Genomic DNA, 24,075 nt, shown 5'->3' on the forward strand with positions numbered 1-24,075 from the left:
TCGCTAACCAAGAGGGTTTGCGGGAAGAAAGCACAAATTTTGAAGCCTGGAGTACTGGGCATAGTCCAGTACCGAAACAGGGTACAGAATGAGGGGAGAAAGAGGAGTGGCTTTCCAGGCCAGGAAGATTAATTACAAAACACTATAACTATCCGATAAAAACCCGAAAACACTAGAATGATAAAAACTCTTTACAGATAGCTTAATATATTCACAGAGAAAGGAGAAAGCCAAAGTTTTGGACACTGGAGGTTCTGACACAGACAATGAGGCAGTGAGAAAGAACTGAAGAGGTGGTCAGTCTGCACCGTCCTTTAACTGCTCAGTCAGGGGCATGAGGTGAACCAGGGTGCATATGCGGACCAACAGACACTGCTTGCAAAATTCTCCATCTCTGGGCACATGCATACCCCATAATGGAATACACATGGAGACCACTCGAAAAACTGGAGCTCTTCACAATGTATGTCCCTGTGAGTGTTCCATTACCTGCTTTCCTTCCACTCTGCCTCAGTTCCCCTTGTGGGACTTTGTGGTAGAGAAGGAACTGAGGGTGGTTTGTCTGCACAGCCCTATATGTCCTCGGTGCGGGGCACAAAGATGAGCGGGACGCATGCATGGGCTGAACAGGCACTGCTACCAAAAACTTGGCTCAAAGGCGCAGGCACACCAGAAGTGGAGCGCTCACAGGGACGCTACTCAAAGAAGAAGCTGGATGGTGCAGAGCAAGTTAACACTCAGTCTACCATGTCTGGTTAAGAAACACCTCATGGATGAAAGAGTTTGGAGCTTCTCAGGCTACACGGTATCAGATTATACACAGAAACTCTTGTTAATGGGAACTGCATGGCTCACCTGCCAGGTCTTGATCTGAACTGACATCCTATAGCTTATCACCACCCACCCAGAGACAGGTTAGCACTCACGAACTCACCACAATCCCCTGGGAACCAGCCCCTCTGTCTGCTCACCTGATGAGGGTGCTCTCCTGCAGCAGCTCCCTGCTGAGGTTCAGGGGAATGTCCTCACTATCGACAACACCTAGAACAAACAGTGGCAATGAAGTGACTCAAGACTAAGATACAACTGGACTCAGAGGACTCAGCCCTTTGCTAACTCCTCCCTCCCCACAAATCTCCGGCAGATGTCTCACGTCACCATCCTGGATGCCTTCAGAAATCTGCCTCCACCTCCCTAAGTGACACTCAAGGAAGTTGCTGCCGCAGCCCGTTGCACTCTCCTACTCGCTCCCTGGCCAGCCTACCTCTGAGGAAACGCAGCCACTTTGGCAGGATGTCAGTGGCTTTGGTTTGGATGAGGATTTTGCGGCTGTAGAGGGCAACACTGGAGCCCAGCTCCCTGCTGACGTCAAACATGGATGGTTTCTGCAGAAGCAAGAGGGGAAGAGGTTACACCATCAAAACCCATGGGGCATTGCTTGTGGCCCCAAGTGGGGCTCATATGAAAGCCCCACACTCTGCTGATGTTCACTATGGGTTTCACAGGTCTGAGGTGATCAGAGCAAATCACATTTTTATCCTCCCAACCAGAACGGAACTACAGGAGCATGTGAATCTTGCTCTGTGAGGGTTTCTCCCACCTGAGCCAGATTCTGCTCATGACAAATAGACACAGTTCAATGCACCCCACTTATCCTGTGGCAACCTACCCCCTTTGGAGAGATGCTTCCATTTCTTTTAGGCACTGGGAATTCCCTTTTGGCTACTCCAAAAGCAATTCTGCAGTGCTGGGCACATAAGGTTGCAGCTGTTCAAGTTGGAAAGGATTTCTATTCTGTGATGATCTCACCCATCTGATCCTTCCTTTCACTGAGGATTTCCCACATCCCCAAGAGAATGCCAGAGTCTCACCATCTCAGGCACATAAAAGATACTGCGGATATTGAGGGGGGCGTCTGTCTTGTAGTGCAGGGTGTAGCGAGGCTTGTCGTAAGCCTGGGCTATGAAGCGGTAGAACTCCTCGTGCTGCCATTCACCAATCTCCTTGGAGTCCATCATCCAGAGTGCCTGTGGGGGAGGAGGGAGGCTTAAAATCCCCACCCGTCTGGTAACACTCACACACACACACCCCACAGCCACACACTAAGACTCATTTGCTTTTAATTCTGCCCCTCCCTAGCACGTCCAATTGTCAACAGCTTCCGTTGTTTTGGACAGGGCCTGGAGCTGGGCATCACTATTACTAATTCTGGTCTGGTCTTTCAAAGCCAACACACTGCCATACCCCGCGCAGCTCAGGGAAAGCCTAGGGATTCCCTCCGTACAAAGACTGGCTCGCTCCCTGCAGCCAGACCCTTTCCCCCTCTCCTCCCAAGGATTCCCCAGTGATTGCACAGGGAAGCCTGTATCCAGAAAGTGTCTTGACAAAGTATGTTGGGCTGGTTTTATTCCTGAAATTCTGAGGTCATCTCCCTCTCAGAAGAATCTGTGTTGATCCAGCACCTTACCTCCTCAAAGAGCTTTACAAACATCATGATTCTTGGTCTTAGTATAGCACCATGCTTGTGATCAGTAAAGATGTGGGGGGATCCTGCCCATATAATTTGTGTTTGGACCCAATGTAGAGGTCTCAGGTTTGCTGCTGGGCTAGGTTTACATTCTTAAATAGATTTTTTGCTCCTGGTGTCATCTTCAAGCGCTGATCAGTAGCAGAGGTAGAGGCCCCCAAGTCATACCTCCTGCCTTTTAATAGCAAGCCCAATAGGCCCACTGTTTTTGCAGCTCAGGCAATCTGCTGAGCAAGCTTCCTTTTTTAAAATGGTCATTCCCAAACAGCCCCTTAATAAGACCAGAAGTTACAAAGGTGTTGGAGGGTTTCCAGGATCGAAGGTGTAACTGGGATTCAGTGGGGAGTTCAGATGCTTTACAGCACCTGTTGTTAGGACCAGAGTTTTCTGTGGCTCCCCAGAGTTCAGACCACTGTCCTTTAAAAAGCCAGCAGGTCCTTCACTTGTGCCCAAACAGCATATCATACTTAAGGCTAAGATTTTTTCACAGTTATTTTTAGTAAAAGTCATGAACAGGTCACAGGCAACAAACAAAAATTCCTGTGACTTGTCCATTACTTTACTAAAAAACAACCGGGGGCAGGGCTAGATAGAGGGGAGGAATGGAGTCCCATGGGGGGGAAGGGGGAAGAGAGACTGACAGGCCAAGCCCCCCGCCATGGGAGGGGGCACAGCCCCAACTCCAGTGGTCGCAGAGGGGGTCACAGCCACGGGGGGGCAGGGGAGTCATAGCCCTTGCTCCAGAGCTGGCCCAGCTGCAGGACAGGGGCGCGTGGCACGACTGCAGCCCCCGCCGAGCCTCAGCCGCAGTGGGAGGGGGCATATGACCCTGGGAAGCCACAATGGGGGTGCACAGCCCCAGCTGCAGCCTCCGGCGAAAGCCGTGGGACTGAGGCGCACGCTCCCAAGCCAGGAACTCCGTGGGCTGTGCACTAAGTGCCCCTCCATCAAGTCTCTGTCAAACCTTCACAAGAGCCGAGATTGAAGCTCTCCTCTCTGCTACCAAAGCAGGAAAAGCAGCTGGCATTGGCGGCATCCTTTCAGATTTCCTTAACTATCTTGGGCCAAGAGGGTGCAATTGGATGGCAGCACTATTGATGGAAGTCATCACCACCAGCAAACTCCCAACAAATTGGAGACGATCAGAAGTCATTGCCATTTCATAACCTGGAAAGCTGCCCAATGACCTCCACAGCTACTGTCCTATCTCTCCTCTGTACAAGATACAAATTACTGGAGTGGACGATGCTGGCGAGGCTGACCCCCATCCTGGAGACCACAATCCCCCAGAACAGGCATTTTTCAACGCAGGTAAAGCTGCTGTGACCAAGTGCTTGCACTGTCTACACATACTCAAGCCAGCTTCCAGCAGACACTTTTATCGACTTGTCATCAGCCTCTGACCCTGTCAGGCACAAGAGCATACGGCTGAAGCTATCCAACCAGCTTCACCGCAACCAGACATTTCAACTCACTAGGTCAATGGTTTTTGAAAGAACGTTCATCTTGAATAACTCCTCATCTGAGAAAGGCTCTGTGATCCCCTGCCCTGGACAATTGCCACCACCTCACCCATTCGCAGTCCTTGGTCCTTTTTGGACCCATTTGCTCATTTCCTGAGCCCACTGCAGGGTTACAAGTTTCCCTCTCAATCACTGCCCTGCCCATGGCTCTCAATCTAACCTGTAGTGTGTTGAGGCGTCTCCCGTTGAGGAAGAGGGGAAAGCTGATGAAGTTGCTGTATTTTGTCACCACCTCTGGAACAGAGAGAAACATTTTCAACAAAAAAAAAAACCAGAACATGGGTTTTATCAGTTTCAACCACCAGATCGTTGTGACCAAGGTGAGCTATGGGAACCGGTCATATCAGCACAGATTAGTCCCTTTGAAGTGTCCCTGCTCTCCACTGCAGCCTGCTCGTGCCCCCCACAGCATTTTACCACAGCCCATCAGGTAATCAGAAAAAAATCCATGGACTGGAGGAGCTCAGAAAAGAGCAACACAGAACGTTAGAGGTCCAGAGAGATTGAATGTTTAGCTTAGCAAAGGGATGGTGACTGGAGGTAGTGGTGGTGAGACCAGTCTACAAACATCTGAACTGCGTGAATACCAAAGTGAGAGAGGAGTATTTAATGTAGCATCTGAGGTACAAGTAGGAGTAATGGGGCAGAGGGAAGGGAACGTTTTGGCTGAATATCAGTGAGAAACAACAAACTCTAGAACCCTCCCTCGAGCGAAGGGGTGGATTGGTCAGGGCATATAAAACTAGACTCAGCAAAATGCTAGAAAAAACCTCTAGCAAATAATCCTGCACTGACCCCAGGGAGAGGAGGGGATGACGTTAAGGGACTCTTTTCTCTTACTTTTACGGTTACAACTTCGGTATGGCACAGCCGATTCTGTAGTGACCATATACTTAACACTTCTCAACACAGGATCTCAAAACATTATGGGGCGAGGAGAACATAGGAACACCCACAGTTAAAGGGTGGGCGTTCAAGTGTTTCCATGGTTACCCAGCTTTTACTGTGGCTCAGAACCTCCTGAATCTTTCACTTGTCAGGATGGAATTTAAAAGGGTTGGTTTCTGCCCAGAGGTAAATGAATTTCTTTGAAAAGTTTGAGCAAAAATTATTCAGCTATTTGAGAGCCAGAGAGGGAAGGGGACACTTTCCCATTAGAAATGGAATTCTTGCTTTAAAAAACAAAACAAAACAAAAAACAACCCAGCTCTAGCACCTATGCAGTGTGAAGTAGAGAGCTGGAAACTGGCAGGAATATGGTTCCTAGGGAGGAGAGGTGACTTTCAGGATCCCAGGAAAAACTGGTTTAAATTTGGTCATGTTAGAACCATTTTAAAATGCAATTCGCACAAGTGCATGTGTGGTAAAATATTTTAAACAATACACCATTCACCGTGCACACAAACCAGACAGGTGGAAATAGCAGCAGGAGATCATGTAATTAGACATTGCATTGCAATGCCTATGCGAAAGAGGGCAAAGTTAAGGTTAGCAGCCTGCCATAACCTTCTCATTTGCTAACTACATTTTGAAATCTCAATGTTTCTTTTAACAGTTTTCCCCCTACCCTGTGAAAGATAAGGAATTAAGCCAGGGTTAAAAGACTAGGGGTCTAAGCTCCCAGACAAGTCTATAGAAAAAGCAGGCATGCCAATTCAATCAGATTTTCCCATTTCTTTGGGAGAAGTCAATGAGTTAAACTGGCAGCACCCTGTATATTCCTTGATTAGAACAGAGGTAGAAGGAGGTAGAGTAATAGCCTTTGGGGCTGGCAAGCTGCTCCTAGATTATACAAATAGGAGTCGCATTCTACTTTGGTGAGCACCACCTGTGGTGAGCAAAGGACAGATATTCTCTGCACACATCCCATCTGCCCAAGCTCACCCTTAGAATCTCATCATCCTCTGCCCTTCCCAGGCCCCTTCAGCAGAGGAGCTCAGAACACATTACAAACATTAGCAACCCCATTGTAATAACACCCAAATAAGAGAGAACTTCTGAGGTGTGGGATACTTCCAGCTTTCTAATACTGGCCATGGCGGTTTCCACAGCTCCAGAATAACCTGGGAGGATTAGGGTTTGCCTGGGACTGCTCAAAGGAAGAGAAAGCATGGTGGTAGAAGAGCTACAGAGGGGACAAGCCCACAGTGCCTCACACCCATCACTGCAACCCTTACACCAGTGGTTCTCAAACTTTTGTACCGGTGACCCCTTTCACATAGCAAGCCTCTGAGTACGACCCCCCTTATAAATTAAAATCAACCGACAGGCAACTTACAAGTGTTTAAGCATCAAAGGCCGGGTGTCCAGCCAGTGCAGGAGACTAGGAGTCAGGACGCTGGGGTCTAATTTAAGCTCTGCCACCACGTCACCACCTCTCCAGGCCTCTGTGAGATGTGGACAGCAATCCTCAGGGGTAAGGGGCTACAGGAGTCCAAAGAATACCATTTCATTTCCCCACTCCACTCACCTTTGACACGGTCCTCATTCGCAAACTCTTTGCACTCCTCTTTGAGATGGATAATTATTTTGGTCCCAGGTCTGACGCCAGAGGCTTCGGCGATCTCGAACATTCCCGAGCTAGGAATAGAAACACAGCATCACATAGAAACCTTTTCCTTGGGGGATGTTCATTAACAAGGGAGAATGAAAAGAAGAACATTTCATTAACTAAGGGGACAATTTTCAAAGCACAAATGGCACTACAGCTCCCACTGAAGTCAATGGAAGTTGGGCACTGTGGAGTTTTACATGTTATCACCCAGATATATAATATGGTGATGCAGCCTGCGGAGACTACAGGTCCCAGCAGACAATGCTTCACAATACCAGCAGCCTCTACTGACAACAGCACTGCACACTGGGTGATGTCGTCTGACTGGGCTAAACCTCCATGGCAGCAACTGAAATCTTCTACATTTATACAGATACTTGCAGCCCTCCAGGTTCCAGACAAGCAGACTGTATGGCTCTTTGTTGGTCCAGCACATGTGTCCCAGTCTATGATTATTTCTACTAGAGTGCAGCGACACCCTCTGATGAAAGGCTGCTGCACTGAGCTAAAGGGTCCCCTTTGCTACCAATGGTCATCTCCACTCTTTCTAGTTCAGAGCGACTGCCCCTTCTGTCTGAGGGTCAAACGATCCAGGGAGCAGCACCAATTCAAGGGTGGAAAACACACACTGTGAAAAGTGCAGGAATGGCAGGAGATCCTTCAGTGACCCTGACAGGCTACAAGCAGGAGGACTGTAACATTTAGCACAATAAAGCGAATTATTATCTGGAACACAACAGGATCTGAAGTTTCAATTGTAAAACAGTTTTCAAGGATTTATAAACTCAGCAAATATTTTCTCCCATGGGCTTTTAATAGGAGGTGGCGCTTTTCACATCTAGTGCTCTGGTCCAAATCTGGCCCAAGTCTGCAGTAGCTCAAAGCTTCTGCCATCTGATGGACATTCTGTGGCCTGTGTGAAATGAGTGGGTGATCTATATGGAAGTCCAGCTCACAGAAGATGTGTGCCCATGTTATAACCCACACCACAACAGGTTTCCTTGTTGGCATTCTCAGCAAAACGACCAGCCCATAGAGACTGGATTTCCTTCTCACCCCTTCGGTATCCCTTCAAGACAGCACTGAGGCCCATTGGTGGGATGGAGGGGGAAGCTTGTGCTGCCTGTGCCATGCCTGCTCTGTGAGCAAACTGCAGTCGGTCTCTAGGGCTGGTCAATCTAGCACTCTTAGCAGAACTGAATTCACGTGTGGTTTTCTTGTTTAACAAGCCCGTAGCAGCGAGGAGCTGACAGCTCAGGCTGCATTGAGGGGCACCACACAGCTCTCCTAATGCACCATTCTCTTGTGCCTTATAGCAGCCTTGGCTATTCAAACCTGAGCTCTGTGCAGCACAGCCAGGCTGCTGAGTTACATGTGGTGGTGGTTTTGTAATGAAGACTTTCATTTGTAACCTAAGCAGGATTTTAACCAAAGTGTCTAGCTGCAAAAGACCAGTGTCCTGCTTCACCTTGCACCTCCCTGCACAGCTTCCAGTCCCCACCCAGGTGGAGCTACAGACAATGTCACAACACTCGCTAATACATTAGCCTCCAATAATTCCAGTTTTGCAGACTCTTACCCATCTGAAGACCAATGGTAGCCAGGGCTCCCGGACTCTGCAGATTGCGAGTATACCTCCACTTTATCAGCCACCATGAAGGCAGAGTAGAAGCCCACTCCAAACTGGCCAATGATCTTACTACTGGCCTCCGCCTGGCTTTGCAGTGCATCCAGAAATGCCTGTAGGGACAACGAGTAGCAGGTATACTGGACTGCAGGTCCGCTGACCCTTGGCTACAGCTGGGAGGCTGCAACCTCCCCCCAAACCCCCACAGCTGCTCTCCCCACCCTCCCTGACTCAGCCTGTTGCTATGTTTGCTCAGTGTGAGCTTGACACCCCAGAACATTCCTCTCCAAGGGGACCCCTCCCCTTCAACTGCTTTGCAGCAGTCAGCGCTCTGGGGGGCTGAGATCACCCTCCTGGGGACAGCACAAATGGAAGGAGCTCCAGTGACTTGCTCCTACAGAGCAACATAGTACCAGAGGAGCAGAGACTGCAGCTCTGGAACAGGAAAGTGTTGCCTAGGGCAGTGCCTGCTGCAACGGGTGGGAGAGAGGAAAGAGAATGGGGTCTGATTGCTCAGTTGCAGGAAATGAATGGGGATCTCAGAGATGGAAAAACCCGGCAGATATATGCACCAGCAAACAGCTGTGTCCACCCCTGGCCCACCAGTAACTGTGTTACAACTTGCGGCCCAGTCAGCACTTAGAGAACATGAAGGTAGAGAACTTGTGGATCTGGATCACGATGCCTTGGGGGAAAGAAGTTTGCTTTTACAAAGCAGCACAGCTAAGTGCACCATGACTATATAAAGAGCCTGGATCTACAGAATACAGGACACATAAGGGATCCCCAGTTAATGGGACCCTGGCTCCCCCATTGAGAGAAAAATGGTTCTTTAGTGTTGTCCTGCTACCAATGACCACACAATTCAGGGGTCAGGAACGACAATGGAGCCTTGGGCGGTTTCACCTCCTAACAGGGGTCCCCTTCACAATAGGGCCTCAGGAGATGCAGGATGGAGGAGCCTCAGGGGGATGAAAATGGCCCTGAGGACACAACATAAAGGAGGCATCTCTCTTACCTTCGAGCCAGATCGAGCAATGGTGCCGAGATTAGAAACAAGCTCCTCCTGGGTCATTCCAATGCCAGTATCCTGCAGGGAATACAATGATAGACCCTGATGTACCAGGCACGTGCATTTCCGCACCAGACAGGACACAGAGCATCCCAGTAAATTCCCAAAATCAGACACCACTATCATCGGGGACCTTTAGCTGATAAAATGAAAGTGGATTTTGATTCCCCTTCCTCAGGCCAGGACATGGGAATCAGGGAAATGCACAGTTCTAGGGTGCAGAAATGACTACCCAGTGGCTACAAACCAGATGTTAGCAGAATGCAGGGTAGACACAAAAACGCACTAAGAAACCAACTGACCTCTATACCCTCATACCAGAATATTCTCTTCACAGCAGTGCCTACTGGCCCCGACCAAGAGGTCCTCACTGTGGTAGGTGCTATACAGACACTTAGTGAAAAACAGTCCCTGTCCCTAAAGAGATCAGACAGACAGAGTGGGAGAAAGAAAGGTGAATCCCCAAGATCCCGCAGGGAGTCTGTGACAGGTCAGTGAATTGAACCCAGATCTCCCAAGCCTCAGCCAGTTCAGTACCTTGACCATAAGACCCTCCATTCTCATTGTGGGTGCTACCGTGAACCAACTCTTCTTTATTCTCCTTGTCACCTTCACTAGCCCAATGCTACCCTCTGCAAAACTCCACTGCCGAGTATGCTGGTATTACTCTGGCATCCAGGCTGGAGAACTGGGCATGAATGTGTGTGAGAGCACTCTCATCCTGGCTTCTCCCACAGAGGGTGCCATTTGTGTTGGGTGGGCCAGGAATTGGCTATTACACTGACCGTTACCTGCCACGTAGCCCAGGCTTTGAACACTGGCCTCTGGTAGCATGAAGTTTGTTGGTCTATTGTTAGTTATTTTAATCCATTTCAGTCTGAATTTACACTCCCATTTATCACAATAAATAACTCACTCCTTACTGTCCTTGCATATCCATCTCTCAGATCCTTGGACATTAGCAATAAGAATGGGCTCTGGTTTGCTTTGATTCAGCTTTAATTTTCCCAGCTGCTTCTCTGGACAATTCTGTGGCAGCATGGCAAAAATCACAACTCAGAAATGGCCAACCCATAACATAGGGGTCCAATCCACTGCAAATACACCAGTTCTTTCTTCCTCCTTTGCAAGAGCTTCCCTGAACCTTTCCCACGTTGGGCTTCCCTTTTAAGTTGCTGCTTTTGAACTCTGTTCCCTTCATACCTTCCACAGAAATGAAGCGCAAGCTAATCACATCAGAACGGTGAGAAAATGGGCTTGGTGTCACTTTTCAAACCCAAAGTTCCCACAACACAGCATCACCAGCTGCATTACAAAGGCTCAAGTGAAGTCACTCCAACAGATGTCTCAGTCTCTCTGATTATGCACGATGGCACATGAACTGTAACCAGAGTTAGTACCACAGTAAAATGAGGTTTTCGTCCAAAGGAGGGGTTTGAGTCATCTACTATCACCGAGCACAAATCACTACATGCCTTGCAAAACCAGAAGCAGAATAGGGTCCGATTTCACATGCTCTGAGCACATCTTGTCTAGAGTTGGGGTGCAAGCCCCCGAATGTCAGCAGAATGCATCTGAGTGGAACTGAACAGCATGAGCAGGGATCTCACTGAAATCCAGCCCCTTTGATGTCTGCTACTTACCCCCCCCAGCTATCTATTTCCTCACCACGTGGGCTTCTTCTTAACTAGTAAAACAAAATGTCATAATTAATGCCGACAATGCACAATTATTTTTTTTAGATCAGTGCTTATTTCCAATGGACGATCAAAATATCTTCAAGTGCATGCAAGATATTGGCTCAAGTATATGTCTTGGTTACTGGTGTGGTGCTTCCTCTGTGCCCCTTTTGACACAGAAAAGTGACACCTTTCATCTGATTAAAGATGGCAGCCCAATCAGTCACCTTAAGGATGTGAAGTGAAAGGATGGCAGGTAGGGTCTCAATAGCAGGGTTTGTTCAGCCAGAAAAAACAAACAGTCAATGGCAAAACCTCAGGAATCTGACAAGAACGTCCCTGCCCCCAGGCCAGAAAGAAAAGTTTTCAGCATCTGGTTCAGGTTTTGTTCATTCCAGACCCCCGAATAGAGCGCTGAGCTCCTCTGATCCACTCCTATTTATAGCATAGCACATCATTCCCAAATTCCTGTACCTTAAAAAAAAATCCCTGCTCTTTGAATGTAATTGGCCATTATCAAACCTCTGCCAAACGTACTGCAAAATGCTTAAGAAAAAATTCTGGAGACTGGTTTGAATGGAATGAAACAACTGCAGTGAAGACAGCTTACAGTTCAAACTGACTGCTCCAAAACAGCTCTGAACCCAGCTGCTCCAGGGAAATGGGAACGGTATTTGTACATGGCTGGCCAAGAATCCCAGCAAAATGATGTGCCATATTGCAGGAAAATACCTGGACTGTCCGAGATAAATGTAATAAGCTTACAAACTTTTCTCTTTAGTGCACAGGCTCTCTGACAGCTGCAGTGCTTCTGTCACCAGATGGCACTGCTCCCAGCCAGCAGCAAGCTCTCTAATCCAGTGGTTTCCAAACTTTTTTGATCGTGCACCCCTATCAATAAAAATTTTTGGAGCACGCACCCCCAATATATGTATATTTATTTATGTATAAATTATATACATGTACTACTATGCTAATATATTATGTACATTATAAAACATACACCAAAAATAGAAATTAAAAAAGGATGAGATAAAGATGAACTAAACAATATTTAAAAAAAACATTTTATTTTATTTTATTTTATTTATTAACAGTACAAAAAACCTTTTTGCTCTCACAAAAATATTATTATATTATAACGCAGGCTCCACTAAAACCAAAGATGGGAACTACTGGAGTTTCCATTCTCATCACCCAGCAGCTTACAATAAAGTCTGCATTTTTCAACGAATCAGCAGTGTGCATTTCTAGGAGAGTCTTAGCCAGAGGCGACTGCATGGCCACAGAAGTAAGAACATTTTAAAAATACTTTTAACCCTGTTGCATTCAACATTATTAGAGAGAGAGCAGTCACTCCATTGTTCAAATTGGGTTTATAAGGGACACTTAGCTGCAATTTCAGACCCCACTCTGAAATCCACAAGAAAAGTGATACCATCCTCAAAATTGGTAGGTTACATTGGGTGCTAAGGTAAAATTTTGCTATACAATGAGAAGTGAATTGGACACTATTAATTGAGAGATGTGTTCTCCAGAGTTCAAGACAGCTAATGCTTTTCTGCAACTTTGTAGCAAAGATGACAAACCACAATGCAGGAAAGAAAGAGAAGTAGTTCATAGTATTCTCCTAACTCAGATCTAAAGCATAGCATCAACATTTCATTGATTGAAGGTTAATTATAGAAGTTATTAACATACAGCTCACCAGGGGTTGATTCATATCCTAAGTGGAGCTCCTGTGACATTGCCCAAGGCTCACAGATGGGCTGTTTGGCTAAGAATCTTATGGGTGTACATTAGTGTGGCTCCCCTCCTGCAGACACCAGTTCCACATTAGGACTATGTAAAAAGCTAAGGAAATTCCCCCATAAAAATATTTACAGTGACATCAAAGTTGCAGGCACATCACAGAGGTTTCAGTCTACATTATCTTTCAAGCATGTTAGGGCTTATCTATATGGGTACACTCAAGAAAATTAATCCAAATTAACAAAAGATGCGAATTTAAAGTGCATTTGTTAAATCTCATTGAACCCCCTGTGTGGACATTCTTAGGGCTAGTCTACACTACCCGCCCGGATTGGCGGGTAGAAATCGATCTCTCGGGGATTGATTTATCGCGTCTCATCTAGACGGATAAATCGATCCCCGAATCAACGCACTTACTCCCACCTCGTCAGGAGGAGTAAGTAGGGTTACCATATGTCCGGATTTTCCCGGACATGTCCGGCTTTTGGGGGCTCAAATCCCCGTCCGGGGGGAAATCCCCAAAAGCCGGGCATGTCTGGGAAAATCGGGAGGGAGGGAGGGCTCGGCCGGGGCCTCTTTGGCCGGGGCCGGGGTCGCGGGCATGGTGCCGGGCCGGGAGCTGGGCCGGGCGCGCGGTGCCGGGCCGGGCTGGGTGCGGGGCCAGGCGGGGAGCCGGGCCGGGCCCGGGCTGCCGCGGGGTGCGCTGGGCCGCGGGGCCGGAAGGCCGGTCCGGGAGCCGGTCCGGGGCCGGGGGGTGCGCTGGGCCGGGCCGCCGGGGGGTGCGCTGGGCCGTGGGGCCGGGCCGCCGGGGGGTGAGCTGGGCCGGGAGCCGGTCCGGGGTGCGCTGGGCCGCGGGGCCGGGAGCCGGTCCGGGGTCGCGCCGCCAGGGAGTGCGCCGGGCCGCCGGGGGCCGGCAGTGCTGGGCGGGCCGGGGGTGGTCGGCCGGGGGCCGGGGCCGGCACCCCAGGGCCCGAGCCGACCCAGGCTGGAGCCGCCGGGGGCCATCCTGGGCCGCGCCTCCTCCCCCCACGCCCCCCCTTACCTGCTTCAGGCTTCCCGCGAATTAAATGTTTGCGGGAAGCAGGGGAGGGGGCGGAGACTTTGGGGAGGGGGCGGAGTTGGGGAGGGAGCGGGGCTGGGGGCGGGGCCCCGTGGAGTGTCCTCCTTTCGGAGGCACAAAATATGGTAACCCTAGAGTAAGCGCTGTCAGCGGGGGAGCCGCGGCCGTCGATTTGCCGCCGTCCTCACAGCGGGGTAAGTCGAATACGATATGCCAAATTTAGCTACGCTATTTGCGTAGCTGAATTTGCGTATCTTAAATTGGCACCCTCCCCCTTAGTGTAGACCTAGCCTTAACATGAATTTAATTCGATTTAACTTAGAAATCAATTAGTTTAGATTCACTTCTACTTTAATTCTAAATAAGAGTTTCAACAAAGAGATTTAATGCAGTTTAACTAATCCACTTCAAAAATTAATTCAGATTAACTCTGATGAGTGTCCCCAGGTAGACAATCCCTTAGATGCACAAGAATTTCAGAATTATGGTTTACTTCTCCAACTAAACATCCACATTACTTTAACTCTTCTCCTGAAGAGATGCCACTCTGTCACCTTCCTTTTTGAAGAGCATAGGAAAACTACTCCATGGATCACTGGTTTTATAATCCTTTTTCATACAGAGATGCCTCTGATACAACGTGAGCTGAACTGTCACCACACTGACTCTTGTTCTAAGGGCTTCTCTACCCATGGGGTAATGTGCTACATGGGGGGGGGGGTGATTTCTAAAGTGTGCTAAGTTGTTGTATATTAATTGGTCCGTGTAGATCCTGCTGGTGCACACTAATGGTTCCTTAGTGTTCTTTAACATAGAAGCGCGCTCGAGAACCTTTAATATGGACCAACATGGTCTATATTAGGGGTTCTCAACCTTTTTCTTGCTGAGGCCCCCCTCAACATGCTATAAAATTGCCAGGGCCCAGTGGGAGCAGGGGGAGCGGGAGGGGCTGAGGAGGCCCTTGAGCAAAGGCATGGTTTGACTTCTATTTGGGGTGGGCAAGAGCTGGAGAGGCTCAAGCCAGCTCTGCACAGTGGGGTCCAGGGACGGACTCAGTTCAAAAAGTTTGAAAACCACTCAGGGTGCAGGGAGGAGACAGCTAAGGGCTGTATGAAGTGAGAGGAGTAGCCCAGGGTGCAGGCAGGGGAGTAGCTAGGGGCTGTGTATGGGTGGTGGTGGGGGCTCCCAGTGCAGCCCCCCACTGCTCCTGGTTTGAAGTGGGGGGAAGGGATTGCCGCCTTTAGCACCACACTGCTCCCGACTTGGGGGCTTGATGGGGTGCTGGCATCAGATCCGCACCACTCCTGGCTGGGGCGGCGGGGGGATGGAGGGGGTTGCCGCTTTTAGCCCAACGCTGCTTCCAACTGGGGCAGGGGACCACCAGCTTCAGCCCCACGCTGCTTCCAGCTGGGGGTGGGGGAGCGCTGGCTTTAGCCCTGCACCGCCCTGGCTGGGCGGGGGGACTCCCAGCTTCAGGGCTGCCAACTTAAGCCCCGCGCCACTCCCAGCTTTGGGGTGGGGGGGCTGCCGCCTTTAGCCCTGTGCTGCTCCCGGCTTCAGCATTGGGGCTCAGGGCTAGCCACGGGGCTCCATGGCCCCCCGAATGGGCTTATGGACCTCCAGCAGGCCACAGATCCCCAGTTGACAGCCACTGATCTATATGGACCAGTTATTACACAACACGTTAGCACACTTTATAACAGGGTTCTCAACTGGGGATCGTGACCCCTCAGGAGGTCGCAAGGTTATTACATGGCGGGTCATGGGCCATCAGCCTCCACCCGCAAATCCTGCTTTGCCTCCAGAATTTATAAGGGTGTTAAATATAAAAAAAATGTGTTTTTAATAGGGGGGGGTGTCACACTCAGAGGCTTGCTGTGTGAAAGGGATCACCAGTACAAAAGTTTGAGAACTACTGCTTTAGAACATAAGAACAGCCAGACTGGGTCAGACCAAAGGTCCATCTAGCCCAGTAGCCTGTCTGCCGACAGTGGCTAATGCCAGAAGCTTCAGAGGGAAGGAACAGAATAGGTAATCATCAAATGATCCTTCCCATGTGGCCCATTCCCAGCTTCTAGCAAACACCTCCAGAAATCACCTCCAGAGAGCACATGACCCCACCACATAGACAAGCCCTAACATTGTGATCTAGGCATAGGAAATTTGCCTACATTGTATGTCACGTAATTGAGATAACTGGCTGGCATGTGGAATCTTGGGGTTAGCACCAAGCACTAAGTACCTTCTCCATGACTCAGGACCCTGAACCCCTTAATGATGAGAAGTCAATGAATGCCTTCAGCTTGCTCTGTGCTAATAGCCAATTTGCTAATAGCTTGCTAATTGTAAAATTCTTGTGTGTGTACTATGCTTGACTGTAAAGCAACCCAACCACTACAGAATTACAACAATCCAGTTTTTGTGGCCACCGCCAAAATGAAGCTATTTGTTATGGATCAATGAGGTACAGCAGCAGGAGGGCTCACTTTCTCAGTTCTCTCAGTGGGGTCAGATTTAAGCTAGTTTGGGTGCTTTGCTTAAGGAGGGTAACTGAAATCCACAGGAACACAGGCATTACCAGGCTAGATCAGACTTGTGGTCCATCTAGTCCTGTACCCCGCCTCCAGCAGTGACCTGTGTCTGATGCTTCAGAGGACAGTGCATGAGATGCTGCAGTGGGAAGATGTGAGGTGATTTCCCCCCAGGAAGGTCTCATACTGATTGGCTTAAACCCCGTAGCCTGATGTTTTCTCTCCTTCCCAATACTCTTTTTGGCATCATTAACCATAACAATTCTGAATCTTACTAAGTTCTTGGCCTCAACAACTTCTTGTGTGAGTGAGTTCTACAGTCTATCTACATGTTGTGTGAAAAAGTATTTCTTTTTATCAGTCTTGAATCTCCCACCTTTTAAATTTCATTGAATGTCCCCTTGTTCTTCTATTACGAGACAGACCCCAGAAGCTCCCAAACCACCTTCTGCATACCACGCGTTATTATTTTATATATTTTTATACTCCTTGAGTTTCTAACTTGTTTGTGAGAAGCTGTAATGCTTTTGAATGGTAACAGACCCTCCAGCCACTGTTGCACACCGGTAGCCTGGACTTCACCTGGAAGATTTCGGCATGTGTTTATTAACTGTTAAGAGCTAACAAGGTGCTCAGTCCTGTCCAAAATACTAGCCTCAGGTCCATCCTCTCCCTGCAACAAAGAGCTCACAATCCACTGGATAGGAAGGACGCACTAGGAGATCCAAAAAAGGAATTGCTTTAGTTAACTGTTTTTATTCTCCCTCTCCACAATTTTTCCATTTGGTGGCCTCACAGAAGTGGGTCTTTAGGACGGACTTGACTGAAGAGAGGGAGAGAGCCTAGCACAATGGGATGGGGGATTGGGGTTTCTAGAAGTCGAGTAGAGTGAGACAATTATACTCCCATGTCTTACATTCAATACCCCAGGATGATATTAGCCTTTTCCACAACTGCATCACATTCTTAACTCATATTTAACCTGTGAACCCCCAGGATCCTTTGCAGCAGTACTACCACCTAGTCAGTTATTCTCCATTTTGTAGTTATGCATTTGATTTGTCCTTCCTAAGTGAAGTACACCTCTACCCCGATATAACGCTGTCCTTGGGAGCCAAAAAAAAAAACTTACCGCATTATAGGTGAAACCATGTTATATCGAACTTGCTTTGATCCGCCGGAGCGTGCAGCCCCCCCCCCCCCCCCCAGCACTGCTTTACCGTGTTATATCCAAATTCATGTTATCGTGAGGTAGAGGTGTATTTCACACTTAATTTTATTGAATTTCATCTTGTTGAGTTCAGACCGAAGCTCTAAGTTGTCACAGTCATTTTAAATTCTAATCCTGTCCTCCAATGTGCCTGCAACAACTTCCAGCTTGGTGTCATCTGCAAAGTTTATAAACATAATCTCCACTTCATTATCCAAGTCACTATTGAAAATATTGAACAGTACAGGACCCAGGATTGACCCCGTGGGACTCCAGGACAGATTATGCCCTCCCAGTTTGACAGCGAATTATTGCTAACTATTCTTTGGGTATGTCCCGTAACCAGTTGTGCATCCACCTTATGGCAATTTCATAGACCACATTTCTCTAGTTTGCTTAGGAGAATGTCATGTGGGACTGTGTCAAAAGTTCTATTAAAATCAAGATATATATCATAGCTACTGCCGCCGCCCCCCCCCCCCCCCCCCCCCTTTCCACTAGGTCTCAAGGAAGGAAATTAGGTTGGTTTGGAAAGATTTGTTCTTGACAAATCCATGCTGGCTCAGTTTTATAACCCTAGTAACCTTCAGGTGCTTACAAATTGATTGTTTAGTAATTTATTCCAGTGTTTTTTCAGGTATTGACTTTAGGATGAGTGTTCTATAATTCCCTGGGTCCTCTTTGTTCTCTTTTTGAAAATAGTACTATGTTTGCCTTTCGCCAATCCTCTGGGACCTCTCTTGTCTTCCATGGGTTCTCCAGGATAATCACTAATGGTCCTGAGATTACTCCAGCTCGTTCCTTAAGTACCCTAGGATGAATTTCATCAAGTCCTGCTGACTTGAGTACATCTTAATATTTCTTTATCCTGTTCTTTCCCTATTTTGGCTTGTGGTCCTTCCCCCTTGTTTCAGAGGGGTAGCCGTGTTAGTCTGAATCTGTAAAAAGCAACAGAGGGTCCCGTGGCACCTTTAAGGCCTGGTCCCCACTAAGCCCCCACTTCGGACTAAGGTACGCAAATTCAGCTACGTTAATAACGTAGCTGAATTCAAAGTACCTTAGTCCGAACTTACCGCGGGTCCAGATGCGGCAGGAAGGCTCCCCCGTCGATGCCTCGTACTCCTCTCGGCGAGCTGGAGTACCGGCGTCGACGGCGAGCACTTCCGGGATCGATCCCAGAACATCGATTGCCTGCCGCCGGACCCTCCGGTAAGTGAAGACGTACCCTTAGACTAACAGAATTATTGGGGCATAAGCTTTCATGGGTGAATGCCCACTTCATCAGACGTGATGAAGTGGGCATTCACCCACGAAAGCTTATGCTCCAATACTTCTGTTAGTCTTAAAGGTGCCACGGGACCCTCTGTTGCTTCCCCCTTGTTGTTAATATTAATTGTGTTGAATATCTGGTCACCATTAACCTTTTGACTGAAGACTGAAGCAAAATAGGATTAAATTCCTCAGCCTTCTCTTGATGTCATCAGTTATTAGCGCTCCTGCCCCGCTAAGCAGAGGACCTACACTTTCCTTCGTCCTTCTCTTGCTCCTAATGTATTTAAAGAACCTCTTCTTATTGCCTTTTATGTACCTTCACAGGTGTAACTCATTTTGTCCCCAGATGTTTGTGTTATTCTTTTGTACTCATCCTTAGCAATTCATCCATGTTTCCACTTTTTGTAAGATTCCTTTTTTACTTGCAGGTTGTTAAAGATCTCCTGATGGAGCTATATTGGCCTCTTACTATTCTCCCTCTCTTTCCTTCGCATTAGGATAGTTTGCAGTTCTGCCTTTAATATGGTCTATTTGGGAAACTGCCAGCTCTCCTGAGCTGCTTTTTCCTTAGATTTTCTTCCCATGGGACCTTACCTATCAGTTCTCCGAGTTTGTTAAAGGCTGCTTTTTTGAAGTTCATTGTCCTTATTCTGCTGTTCTCACTCCTTCCTTTCTTTAGCGAATCATGAAATCTGTCATTTCATGATCATTTTCACTCATTGCACAACTTTAAACGAGCATGTTCTCTAATTGATCAGTTACAACATTAACCGGGACAACGTCAAGTGGGGAGTTACTGTATTACTTTTCCAACAGATGCTTGGGTAGTTCAAGTCCCCCATTACTACCAGGTTTTGTGTTTTGTATATTTCAGCTATTTGTTCCGGAAATGCCTCATCTACCTTCTCTTCCTGGTTTGGGGGTCAATAGTAGAACCCTACTAGTTTGCTTCTCACCTCCTTCTGGACGTCAGAACCTTGATGTATTATGCAACCCTCCTCCCTTTTTATCCTTTCTGAACAAGCTATACCCCTCTGTACCAATATTCCAGTCATGAGACATCTCATCAAGTCTCTGTGACACTAATTAAGTCATAGTTTAGCTGATGTACTAATACATCCAGTTCTTACAGCTCATTCCCCATACTCTTTGGATTTGTATATAGACATCTAAGATGTTGAGCTGATTCCCCCATTGATTTCCCTTGTTGCTCCTATGACCTTTTGTCATTTTCCATGTCTCCCGTAACAACTTCTACCCCTCTGTTAACATTGCATTTTTTTATGCTTTCCTATGTGCTTTTGCCACTTGCCCCCTGTGAAAGTAATTTAAAGCCTTCCTCACTAGGTTGGCAAGTTGGTGCGAGACATAGGCACCAACTTTCTACGGCGCTGGTGGTTGCCCACATCCCACCCGCCACTTTCCCTGTCCCTTTCCCTGCCCGTGGCCCTGCCCCCATTCCAACCCCATCCCCAAAATCCCCACTCTAACTCTGCCCCCTCCCTGCCCCTATTGGATCCCTTCCCCAAATCCCTGTCCCGGCCCCGCCTCTTCCCCCAGCGCGCCGCGTTCCCCCTCCTCCCTGCCCCACAAATTTGCTGTTTTGCAGTGCAAGCGCTGGGAGGGAAGGGGGAGAAGCAGGATGCGGCAGCACGCTTGCAGAGGAGGGGGAGGCGGGGCGGGGCCACGGGGAGCTACCGGTGGGTGCTGAGCACCCACCAATTTTTTTCCGTGGATGTTCCAGCCCAGGAGCACCCATGGAGTTGGCGCCTATGGTGCGAGACGATTCTCTTCCCCTTCTTGGTGAAGTGGACACCATCTGTTCCCAGTAGACTTGCTCCCAGAACAGCATTCCATGGTCGAGAAAGCTGAAGCGTTCCTGTCAACACTATCTATACAGCCATGCATTCATCTGCAGGATGCGCATGTACCTGCCTGGGACCTTACCCTCAACTAGGAGGATTCACAAGAATACAACCTGCGTCCCCAACTCCTTCACCCTTGCTCCCAGCCACCTGCCATCTGTGGGGTTCTGCCTTTCCAGAGCAGTCACTAACGGATGGCAAGAGAACAGGAGCAGCAAACAGGGATCTGGGAGCTCTCCAGGTGGAGGAGTGACCCATGGAGTGACACTGTTGTCTGTCTGTTGTTGTGTGCTTGCTTACCTTGTGCCTGCTTTATTGAAGTTTATAGTGTGGTCTGGTTGGGGGAGGCTGTGTTCTGAGCCTACTGGCCTGCTAGGCAAGTAGGCTCCACTTTGCCATCCTTAGACCCCTAATCCCTTTAGGATCTCTTGACAAGAGGGCAGGGCTAATTCAGGGAGAACAGGGGTTTAAAAAGCCAACTCGCAAGCAACCAGAAGAGCGAGTGAACAGGAGCAGCAAACAGGGGAGTTTCACAAGGGAGTTTAGAGAGGAAGCCTAATACAGGAGAGCCAGATACACCTAATATTCCCTAAACTTAGGGCAATAACCCATCCCCTCAAACAAAAAACAAAAAATACCCTGCAAGAGTAAAAATAATGCAGGCAAAAGTGCAACGGCAGAGTGCAGGCTACCAGTTTATTGCACTGAATGCAGCATGTATTACCTGCCTTGCGGGCAGGTGGAATGTATGCATTCAGTGCACGAAGCTCACGGCCTTCAGGACCGAGTACAGGCTCTTGCAACCAGAATGGATGATCTGAACGAGATTTTGTGGGACTCAACAGAATGGTCTCATCCCCAGTCTGACAGCCTCTGTGCTGTTGAGAGTGAAAGTCTCAGGGGAAAAAAACATCAAACTGGAGCAGAGGGAAATGATCCCATAGCTGGGACCCTCCATCCAGAGGATGTCATGGTATTCTTTCACACTGCAAATACACTCCTGGGAAGGGTACCCCTGTTATTAGGAAGAGACAGGTAAATAGTAATGGGGGATTCAAATATTAGAAACATAGATAGTTGGGTTTGTGATGACTGGGAAAACTGCATGGTGAATTGCCTGCCAAGTGAAAAGGTTATGGACCTGTTGAGACAGACTTATGTGCGCTGCTTGGGAGGAGCTGGTGGTCATGGTACATGTAGGTACCAATGACATATGGAAAGGTAGGAAAGAGGTGCAGGAGATCAAATTTAGGCTTCTAGATAAGAGATTAAAGTCCAGCATCTCTATGGTGGTGTTCTCTGAAATGCTTCCACTTCCACATGCAGGGCCGGTTAGACAGGCAGAACTGCAGAGTCTCAATTCATGGATGAGATGATGGTGCTCAGAGGACAGATTTAGGTTTATTAGGAACTGGGGAACCTTTTGGGAAAGGAGGAGCCTATACAGGAAGGATGGACTTCACCTAAACCAAAACAAAACCAGATTGCTGGCATGTAAAATTAAAAAGGTCTTAGGAGGAGTTTTTTAACTAAAGGCTGGGGGAAAGCCAACAGGTGCGGAGGAGCATACGTATTCAGACAAACATACCCCTTAGGGGAGGATCTATTAATGGGGATTCTCTATATCCTAGTAAAGAGGAGAGGATAGAAGTTGATAAAGTACAGGCAGGAGCTGAAGAGAAACAGTTAAACAAAAAAGAATGTAATTTAATTACATCACATGAAGGCACTAAATATTAACAACATTTGTAAGTGCTTGCATAAAACTGGAAGAAGTCTAAATACTAGATGGCTGAACTTGAATGCCTGGTATTAAATGAGGAGATTTATATAACAGACATCACAAAAACTTGGTGGAATGATGATAATCAATGGGACATGGTAGTACCAGATACCAAATATATAAGAATGGCCAAGTAGGTCATGGTGGTGGGAGAGTGGCACTATATGTGAAAGGAAGCATACAGTCAAATACAATTAAAATATTAAACAAATCAAACTGTACCATAGAATCTCTATGGACATAAGTTCCATGCTCAAATAATAAAGAGTATAGCAGTAAGAATATACTACCAACCACCTCACTGGGATGTTAACAGTGATTGTGAAAAACTCAGGTTGATTAGAGAGGCCACAAAATCAGAAAAAAACAACGATTACTCACCTTTTTTGTAATTGTTGTTCTTCGTGATGTGTTGCTCATATCTATTCCAATTAGGTGTGCGCGTGCGCCGTGTGCACAGACGTCGGTAACTTTTCCCTAGCAGCTACCCGTCGGGCCGGCTGTGGAGCCCCCTGGAGTGGTGCCAATATGGTGCTCAATATATGCCGGCCCGAGCCCCCTTCAGTTCCTTCTTGCCAGCTACTCCAACAGAGGGAAAGGTGGGGGGGGAATGGAATGGATATGAGCAACACATTTCGAAGAACAACAGTTCCAAAAAAGGTGAGTAACCGTTTTTTCTTATTCGAGTGCTTGCTCATATTAATTCCAGCTAGGTGACTCCCAAGCCTTACCTCGGAGGTCGGGTTGGAGTCAAGGTATTACAGACTGAAGAACTGCCCTGCCGAAGGCCGCATCATCACGTGATTGGTGAACGATGGCGTAGTGCGACATGAAGGTGTGCACCAAAGCCCATGTGTCAGCCCTGCAGATTTCCTGGAGGGGTACATGTGCCAGGAAACCCTCGTGGAGTGAGCCGTGACAACAGGCGGAGGGACCTTTACTAAGTCATAACAAGTGCGATTACACGCTGTGATCCAGGAGGATATCCGCTGGGAAGAGACCGGCAAACCTTTAATCCGTTCCACTAGAGTGACCAACAACTGGGTTGTTTTGCGGAACGTCTTCGTTCGGTCAATGTAGAAAGCGAACGCCCTTCTAACGTCCAGCGAATGCAGCTGCTGCTTGTGGAGGGTGGCATGCGGCTTTGGATAAAAAAACCACCGTCAGCACCGCTACGCAGTGGCCCTGCAAGCAGGACAGGAACGCTTGGCACGCGAGGCAAATCGCCCAGAGCTCTTTGATGTTGATATGCAGAGCCAGTTCCTCTACTTGCCACATGCCCTGAGTCATCAGGCTCCTGAGATGCGCTCTCCAGCCGAGAGCAGACACTTCCATTACTAGGGTCAGGGTGGGCTAGGGAGGGTGGAACGGGACCCTGGTTTCACCATGTGGGGGTCCAGCCACCAATGTAAAGAACCGAGGGTATGTCCCGGAACAGTCAGCACCATGGCCAGACTGTCGCGGCCCGGATGGTACACTGATGCAAGCCATGCCTGCAGGGGCCTGAGCAGTAACCTGGCATGCTGCACCACGTAAGTGCAGGACGCCATGTGGCCCAGCAGCTTGAGGTATTGCCTCACCGTGGTGGTGGGAAAGCTGCAAAGGCTGGTGATTATGTGT

At 48.3% G+C, this 24,075-nt stretch overlaps 1 protein-coding gene across 1 annotated transcript in view; it reads right to left on the bottom strand.

Annotated features, from left to right (window-relative positions):
* Positions 1-24,075, bottom strand: part of TRAP1 (TNF receptor associated protein 1) — a 65,663-nt gene that overhangs the window by 19,211 nt on the left and 22,377 nt on the right. The window contains exons 5-11 of the mRNA XM_054041608.1: positions 9,250-9,321; positions 8,184-8,344; positions 6,521-6,630; positions 4,211-4,284; positions 1,872-2,027; positions 1,265-1,385; positions 972-1,041 (exon numbers count right to left, since the gene is read on the bottom strand). Coding sequence (XP_053897583.1) covers positions 972-1,041; positions 1,265-1,385; positions 1,872-2,027; positions 4,211-4,284; positions 6,521-6,630; positions 8,184-8,344; positions 9,250-9,321 — 764 coding nt within the window. The remainder of the gene's footprint in view (positions 1-971; positions 1,042-1,264; positions 1,386-1,871; positions 2,028-4,210; positions 4,285-6,520; positions 6,631-8,183; positions 8,345-9,249; positions 9,322-24,075) is intronic.

Source organism: Malaclemys terrapin, chromosome 10, assembly GCF_027887155.1.
Source record: "Malaclemys terrapin pileata isolate rMalTer1 chromosome 10, rMalTer1.hap1, whole genome shotgun sequence".
Classification (NCBI taxonomy): domain Eukaryota; kingdom Metazoa; phylum Chordata; order Testudines; family Emydidae; genus Malaclemys; species Malaclemys terrapin.